Source organism: Arachis ipaensis, chromosome B03 (assembly GCF_000816755.2).
Source record: "Arachis ipaensis cultivar K30076 chromosome B03, Araip1.1, whole genome shotgun sequence".
NCBI lineage: Eukaryota > Viridiplantae > Streptophyta > Magnoliopsida > Fabales > Fabaceae > Arachis > Arachis ipaensis.
Window position 1 is genome coordinate 117346842 of NC_029787.2, and position 9250 is coordinate 117356091.

The 9250-nt window shown below is 35.1% G+C and overlaps 1 protein-coding gene and 1 non-coding gene across 2 annotated transcripts; one reads left to right on the top strand and one right to left on the bottom strand.

Annotated features, from left to right (window-relative positions):
* On the top strand, window positions 2702-5266 carry LOC107631109 (glucan 1,3-beta-glucosidase A). Its single transcript, XM_016334438.2, has 8 exons — window positions 2702-3134; window positions 3218-3337; window positions 3458-3661; window positions 3741-3902; window positions 3982-4151; window positions 4225-4374; window positions 4443-4786; window positions 4859-5266. Exons 1-8 carry the CDS (start codon window positions 2949-2951, stop codon window positions 5038-5040), a joined length of 1518 nt encoding a protein of 505 aa, XP_016189924.1. The 5' UTR covers window positions 2702-2948; the 3' UTR covers window positions 5041-5266.
* Window positions 8132-8204, bottom strand: TRNAA-AGC. The gene has a single exon. It is a non-coding gene; the product is annotated as a tRNA-Ala (tRNA).

Here is a 9250-nt window from a genome sequence, read left to right on the forward strand (position 1 = left end):
TTCCTTTTACTAGACCATGAGTATTGCAAGGGCATGGCAGTACCTCTGAGAGCCATGAGGCGATCAAACACGTGCTTCAAGCGAAGAGGTAGTTGCGAGGGCAGAAGGGTAAGTTCCATCAAGTGTGGATGCTCTAAGAGCCCGTTTCGGGAGAGGTAGTAAACAACTTGAACCTTCCTGCTACCTGAACAACGAGGACTGGGACCGGGACCGGGACCCTTCAACCTCCACGTTTTTACACGCTCAGGGCTCGTCTCTCTCTTGCTCCTCCATAATCTTTCCCTTTCTGAACCAACTTCCATCTTCCTATAACGACATACAGCACCACAAGAGAAATTAATATGGAGAAAAGGAAACACACTTGTTGCATTGCATGGCAAGCAGAGTACAGTGGACCTTAAAACAAGCGCAAAACCAGGATTCCTTTTAGAAAGCGAAACACATCACGTATTACATATCACTCTCTTATTAAATTATTAATCAACTCATTCCATGTGTTATTGATTGAATAGAGGGTTGAGACAGAAGTGACCTTTGCCTGAGATTGCTTGCAGAATCAGATACTGGTCACAAGTTTGTCTTCTCTGAATTCTCTCTATCCAGTATCCAGGGGCTGTTCCCCACGGGTCAATACAGTCTCATCTTAAACAGTTCGTTAACACTTGGTATATTAGTATCATTATATTTTTAAATATGATATTAGAACATCCTAGTGCAGTGAACACAGTAGAAAGCAGAGGATTACTTAAGAGCTGAGTAGGGGCCTAGGGGGACCTCGTCTCCCCTCCTCTTGTCCCATCCTATGCTATAGAGCCTACTCTCTTCCTTAATGGAGGAACCAGCTTTATCTGCACCATTCCCTCGATGCCCCCACAATATTTCCCACTTCTGGAAATACATAATGCAATATTGTCAACTTTCTCTACTCCCAGCTTCACATGATTCCATAATCGATATCTGCAATTTAACTCGAGTTACTTTTATGCCACAGTTGACTTCCCTCCTTCACATGCTTCCAATTCTCTCTGTTTAGCTTTAGTCCTCAAAAGTAATTGAACAACCTTGTTCACATTAATAATTTACTTTTTTTTTTTTTAAATAATAATATTATGATATCTTTTTTGTCAAGTTATATCCTAACATACACATACCTTCTCCTCCCCATGGGTTTTATACTTTTATATAACTACTACCTAATCAAATAAGGCATATATAAATGTCATTAGACCTAGCTTCGAAATGCAGGCAAATGGCAGTTTTTGTTTTTGGTAAAAAAGAGGCCCTTAGGCCGAAATGGCAATCTTATGTATACGTGTTTTAAGCAATTTATATAAGGCCTATGTGGGCTAGCACTAACTCATATAACCTCTATTGGGCTTATAACACATCTCCCTTAATAAGGCCCAAATATAGAATGTCAGCTAGTTCTGGTGTTGGGCCTTTATGACTCCTAATTCTTAGGCCTAGAATATTTACAGATCAACGCGTGCTAGCCGAAACAATAAAAGCCCTGATCAAATAAAAGCCCTGTCCAATATGAAACAGTTTTGGTCCCTAGTCCTACTCATTTGCACTTTAAGCTGGCATATACAGTAGGTAGTAGTAATCTGTCTTTTAATGAGAAGTCAAATTGATTAAGACATAGCAACAAACAGCGGTTGTATCTGCCAAGGATGCTATGGCTAACCCCTGCCTACTCTATTACTCTGTTAATGGCATTAGGAATCACTTATTGGATTAAGAAACAAGCAAGTAAAGTATCATATATGTTTGCATTGACACTTTTCTATTTCCAGTTTTACTTGATTAATTATAGCCATTACGGTATTACACATTCTTGTATGAGAGATTCAGTGTGAAGAGCGTGTTGCTGTTTTAATCTAAACAGAAAGTTTTACATTACACAACTAAAACTAAAGAAAATATTCCGCCTCATAGTAAAAAATTTTAAAGTACTATATTAGAATTTAATTATGTACGATTTGTTTTTATACCTAGAGATATATTCAAAGGGCTTTTGATATAATATATCTCACAAAAATTTAAAGAACTGAGTATATATAGCTATTGTTTAGCATTACTGTAAAAGCATATTTTAACGAAACTCTTTCTACTTTGGCATAATTGAGCCAAGACTTTTTATGGGAATGTAATGTATGAGAATGACGCATACATAATAAAGTGGTAGGGGTTGAGAGTCATGACTCATGAGAGCTACCTGTTTTGTCTTTAGAAAGAAAGTTATTTCTAGAATCAATCCTTCGTATAAGCTGTTGCCTGCAAGAAGCTGCACGCTAAGCACTCATGGAGTCATAGTCATCATTCAATGATCAATCGCATATATTTAGTTTATTTTATTCTCTTTTATAATAAATAGTTTAAATACCCTATGGACGTATCGCTTAGTGACTACGTTTTCTTTGTAAATGATATTTAATGAGTAATTCATGTTCTCGGTATAAAGTACCCGAGAGTCGAACAATACTTTTCAACAACCCAGGCTTTACTAAGAAAATAGTAATCTTAATTTGAATATATGATCTAAGTATAAAAAGTGTAGTTATATCACATCAAAATCCAAAATAATATAGTGGGTGTCATGCATATTACAATTAATTAAATGCGGACGATCATTGCTTGGAATCTTGTGTTGCAAAAAGACATGAAAAATAATTTCCGGTGATGTGGCATTTTCAGCATACTCCAGTATACGTAGGACAATTAATGTAGAAATAGAAGAAGATGATCAGCCACTACATAAAAGTAGCAATGCACCCAGCTAGGTTTCAAGTATAATAGTCTCATGTACACCAAGATAATAATTAATTAACCAAGCACGCACTTTTGCAGAGATGTCTCTAAACAGTGAAACCATTATTATTTATATGCTATATCCTCGTGGGTAACGCTCACTCCACACACACAAACACAAGCAATAGTGGAGTAAAATGAACAACCGATTCTTCTTCTTGAGCCTTGTGGTTGCCCTCTGTCACTATGTTGCTGTTGCTGAAGAATCTGGAAACAGTAGTTCCTCTTTGACGCTTAGAGCTGTGAACCTTGGAAATTGGCTCCTTATTGAAGGATGGATGAAACCTTCTCTCTTTGATGGGATTCCCAATAAAGATCTTTTAGTATGTTGTTGATTTGAAATGTATCACGTCCTGTTTATCATTTTCTTCCGTTACAAGATTAGCAATAATATGGAAAATTTCAGGATGGAACTCAAGTGCAGTTCATGTCAACCAAGCTGCAGACGTATCTCAGTGCAGAACATGGAGGAGGAAGCATTGTAGTTGCCAACCGCACCACCGCCAGGGGGTGGGAGACTTTCAGGGTTAGTTTAATTTACTGGATACAATGTTTTTTTTAGTTTCTAGGCAGCAACATAGGTATTTATATTATTATTTTTATAAAAAATAAATTGATATTTTTGTGTGTACAATTGTCAACAAAGTTGTGGAGAGTGAATGAAACATTCTTCAACTTTAGAGTGGCCAACAAGCAATTTATGGGATTGGAGAGTGAAGGTGAAGGAGGAAACAATGTAGTGGCAAATTCGGATTCAGCAAGCAGCAGCATGGAAACATTTCAGATTGTGAGGAATGATGGTGACCCAAACAGGGTTCGCATTAGAGCACCAAATGGCCTCTTTTTACAGGTAGGTGATCATGTTAAGTGTTAATGTTGTATAATATAATGTATGTAATGTAATGTAATAATAGTATTACTCTATGTAGGCTACATCGGAGACTAAGGTAAGTGCAGATTATGAAGGGTCAAGTTGGGAGGATAGTGATCCGTCTGTGTTCAAAATGATAATTTTGACAGAGAGCACGATAAGAGGGGAATACCAAATTACAAATGGCTATGGTCCTGAGAAAGCTCCTCAAATCATGAGGGTATAATAAACATATGTTTCATTAACAACTCATAACAAGGACTTTCTACTCTCTAATTGATTTTGATGGAGCTATGCAGGATCACTGGAATACGTATATCACAGAAGATGATTTCAAGTTCATGTCAGAGAATGGGGTAAATGCTGTGAGAGTTCCCGTAGGGTGGTGGATAGCTCAAGATCCAACACCACCAAAGCCATTTGTAGGGGGGTCATCGAAGATATTAGACAAGGCCTTCACATGGGCACAGTAAGACAAATTCAATTCAATTCAATTCTCACTATCATCAATGACAATGATGCTTGTGTTAATGTGATTGCAGAAAGTATGGGATGAAGGTAATCGTGGATCTGCATGCATGTCCAGGTTCACAAAATGGTAACCCCCATAGTGCCACCAGAGATGGATACCAGGAATGGGGAGATTCATACATACCTCACACTCTGGCTACCATAGACTTCCTAGCTCAAAGGTCTAAATTACATAAATGTCCATGCATTTTGTTGCATTCAATTGGTCTTACTTGTGGTGTGCATGCAGGTATGGAGATAGACCAAATCTAGCAGCAATAGAGTTGATGAATGAGCCTCGAAGGATGGATCTCGGAACCTTAAAGAAGTATTACCAAGCAGGCTATGATGTCGTACGGAAACACACTTCCACTGCTTATGTCATCATGTCTAACCCTCTTGATAGAGATTCAAAATCTCTTCTTTCCTTTGCCGGAGGTTTCAATAGAGTAGTCATTGATGTGCACTATTACAACCTGTTTGATCCCAAATTCAACAGCATGAATGTCAAACAGAATATAGATTATATTAGAAATCAAAGAGCCTCTGATCTTAGCTCTCTCACTGCATCCAATGGACCCCTCATCTTTGTTGGTAAGAGTCCTCTTTTAATTTATTGGATCATTGTAAATGTTGTTATTTTGACATACTAGTTTCATTTGGCAGGGGAGTGGAGTGGGGATTGGAGTGTGCATGATGCCTCAAAGGAAGATCACCGACAGTTTCTAAAGGCCCAAGTGGATGTATATTCTCGTGCCACATTTGGATGGGCTTATTGGTCCTACAAATGTGACTCTAACAATTGGAGCCTCAAGTGGATGATTGACAACAACTATGTCAGCTTCTAGATTCTCTCATTCACCATCTCCTCACCTCAATTCCACTTTTAAGTGTAAATTACACAAAGCAACATATTCTCACTATATAACGTTTATAATTACATACAGAAATAAGATTATAAATGTACCAAATGTTTAAAAATTACATGCATGGGACTTGAGATATACAATACAACTGAAAACAATTTCTCTAGGCAATTTGAAATAGCTGAGCAAAAACTCCTTCAAGTTGTTATTGTCTGCTTTCTGATATTTGTTATATGACTTGACTTGATTGAATGCAACTTAACTACTTTTCCACCCACCGCTACTTATAAAGCAATGAGATTGCTTGCTCTCATAGGATCATCATGACATCATCTAACACTCACAATTCACATGCGACATACTTATCAGAACACTATCTTCATTAGAGGGCAAAGAACTAATCCGGCACGGATCTGAGATCCATTTAAGAGTTTGTTGCTGGCCAATGGGTCACTGCATAGACAAGGCGGAATTCGAACTCCTGAGACTTGTTTAAGCGGACGAGTGAGCCCAAGTTGGTTAAGCCTTCAACCTTTGTTAAGAAAAAATGACCTATTTCTTTTTTGGTTCTTTCTTTTCGAAGAGAATTGCTAAAGTAGGCCAAGCCCAAATTGTGTTTTGTATGGCTTAAGCCCAAAATGTGCCCTTCTGCTTCTTATGGATAGGCTATCATCAAGACTCAAAAAATGGATGGGCTATCATCAGATGAATTAATTGGTACTTAATTATGTCAATTAAACGGGTAAACAGCTAGTCACCAAAAAGAACGGGTAAACAGCTGCCACTCCATCTGACCCCCGAAAAAAAAATGGTAAACAGAAAATGACAATGATATTTGTGTCGCCACTCGCCTTCCCAAAATTATATATATATTTTGTAGCCCAAAAATAATTAGACATAACTCAAAATAAACGAGCTCCCCCTCAATGGGCCCAATAAGGAGATTAGGCCAAAAAGACACACGGACTAACATGGGTACTCGATGTATGTGTCTAACCCGATTTAGAAAGCAAGTCATTATTCCTGGAGTGAACGTGAATCGGATCGGATCGGATTAGATATGACCAAAATTTCGATCCGATTTGCACTAAAATTATTGAATCTCATCTGCACTTTTTAAGTTTGGATATGATTCGATCCGATCCAATCCGAACATTTGCGGATCGGATAACAGATATATCCGCAAAATACAAAAATATTTTAAAAAGCTTATTTTTATTAAAAAATATATCAATAAAATTCATTTTTTCTATTCTTTTAAATATGTTTACTTTTAAAATAATATTAAACATATATTTATTAAATAATAAATTAAAATAATACAACATATATGATAATTATTAGTTGAAATAAAATATAAAAAGAATATTTATTTATTTATTTCTTTATTTTTGCGGATACGCAGGTATGCGGATCGGATATACGAATATCTACACAAAATCCGCAATCTGATCTGATTAGTGTGTGGATCTGATCCGATCCGATCCGATAGCCTTGCAGATCGGATCTATATCCGCAATTTTCGGATCGAATTCGAATAAATACCGCGGATATACGGATGATCACCCCTAATTATTCCCTCCACTACAATTATTATCCACATGGGAATATCTCAATAATGTAGGTTAATTTTCCATGTTATTGCAAGAGAATAAACCATTCATTATCTATACACAAGTAAGTGGTCGTCACTTTCTTTTATAAATACTCTATTAAACTCGAATATTTTTCAATTTTATTTCTAGCAAACATGCTTTAATTTTTGCTCATTTATACATTAAAATCTTTTCAAGTACTTCTAATTATCATCATAGAACTGACGTGATGGTATCTTAAGCATCTTTAGCATCATCTCCAACCTTATTTCACAAATTCCAATATTTATAATTCGTTTTAAGTATATATATGAATCAATCATTCAAGAAAATAAAAAAATAAAAAATTGAGGAGGAAAAAACCCAAAAAGAGCGACAAGGAGTCAAGGACCAATGAGCTATTAGAAAATAAAAGTTGTAAATTATAATTGAGGGAAATAATGTTGATGGGTCCTTCTCGAGAGAATACGACACCACGTACCCTAGCTTAGGTGTTTCCTTTAGCTCTGTGTACAATTGCCATTTCCTTCCTATTCCATATATACTACAATTATTGAGAACACGATGCAATAATTTTTGTCCAGATTAAGAAAGAAAGGAAAAAAAATTTTCAATGCACATGTACACCAACTCTTTACTTATTCAAATTCAATCTTGTTGAAAGAAATTAAGCAAAACTAGATGGTAGGAAAGTAGACTAATGTACACTTCATCAGTTCATCCCCGGATCAGGAAGGACGGATCATGGACGTACAATATCAAATTCCATATTAACATGTATAAATACTTATACAATAAATGCAAATTAATCATTTCTTTTATCTAATTTAATCTTATAATGATTTGATATAAATACGAGAGCAGGGTTAAAAACCTTAATCACTTGAAAAATTAAGTAAAGCTTAATTATAGCTCAGTAAACTCCATTTTCTTTTCACTTGTTGCGACGGGGGAGTGGCCGAGTGGAGGACTGGAGGTGATTTTTTTTAGAAGAAAAAATAAAAAGAAAGCAAAAAAAATTGTGATATGTTTATTTGTATTAGGAAATGGAGAAATTTGGAGAGTGATTATGACGGGACGGGTGGGGTGTCGTGGTGTGCGATGTGATATAAAAAGGAGAGGGAAAATGCTAAGTGTAGGGTAAAGAGCACCATAGCCGTAGGTGTCTATTTATTGTTTGGTCGTGGCTGCCATTGCCCATTGAAACAGTTCAGTTGTGATTTGTATTTTAGAGAACCATTCACTTATTGTTATTCACACAATTATTATGATAGTGGTGCCCGGACCGGACCTATATTTTGTATGTTATCCACTTAATTATCAGTGGGTTACATATTTGTGGACCCAAAAGATGGGTTAGCTGGACCCTTTCACTCTGATCAGACCTATTATGGCCCCAAATTTAGTCTGTAAAACGCTAAGAGGGAGAAAAGAAAAAGTAAAAAGAAGAAAGGAGACAGGTGTAAAATTGAAAGAAATGGAGATGCGGGGTATCGATCCCCGTACCTCTCGCATGCTAAGCGAGCGCTCTACCATCTGAGCTACATCCCCATGGATACTCTCAGTTAATATATATTTTATTTGACATAAACTAATTGAGGATAATGACTATTGGGAAACTTTCATTAGGAGATTATTACCTGAGGGTCTTAGGCATACAATACTACAATTCGAATAATAATGAACGAAATATCAAGATTATGACCTCCTGAACTGAACTCGCTGGTGTATATATATTTCAATGGGAAATACGTATGCTTTTATATAGAAACTCATCAGGATTAGAGTTGCCTAAGAAACACTAAGTGTGTATTTGGATTACAGTTTATAAACAGGAGTTTGTATAGAATTGATTTTGCAAACTTGATTTTTATGAAAAATAAGTGTGTTAATGTGATTTATGTTTGACAATCTTTATATCAAAATAGATTATAGTGAAATAAATGTTGTTTGGATTATACTATTCAAAATCACTTTTAAATAAAAAATTACTAAAAGAGACATCAATTAAAATAATTTTTTATATTATTCTATTATTTTACTTTAGATATTTGAATAAATCTTATTAATTTATTTTATAATAAAATTAATATTTATTTACTAAATTAAAGTAACATATAAAAATTAACAAAATATATTTTAATACATAAAAACACTAATAAATATTAAATTAAAAGATAAAACACTAATAAAATACATAAAAAATAGAGTAAAGTATCGTTTTTATCCCCAACGTTTGGGGTAAATCATATTTGTGTCCCTAACGTTTAAATCGTCCTATTTGTATCCCCAACGTTTGTAAAAGTGATTCAATGTTATCATGCCGTCAATTACATATCATAAACGCTTTAGTTTGAGTTTTAAAAATCTCAAGTTAGAATACAAATGTTTGGAATAGAATCGATGATCCACTCTGAAAAATAGCTCATCAAAAGTTGAAACTAATTTCTACAATATTTACATAATTCACTTTTTTAGGGGACATAATTGAATTTAAACACAAATAGTGGGTATAATATTAAAATCGAACACATCCAAGTGTGATATAATTGAGAATGAATAGTGAGAATAATTGAAAAATATAATATAATTTGTTA

Bases quoted from the DNA above. Each gene is read 5' to 3' on its own strand.
- LOC107631109 (XM_016334438.2), top strand. From the start codon at position 2,949: ATGAACAACCGATTCTTCTTCTTGAGCCTTGTGGTTGCCCTCTGTCAC. The intron at 3,662-3,740 runs GTAGGTGATCAT...TACTCTATGTAG, and splicing joins CAAATGGCCTCTTTTTACAG to GCTACATCGGAGACTAAGGT. The intron at 4,152-4,224 runs GTAAGACAAATT...ATGTGATTGCAG, and splicing joins AAGGCCTTCACATGGGCACA to AAAGTATGGGATGAAGGTAA.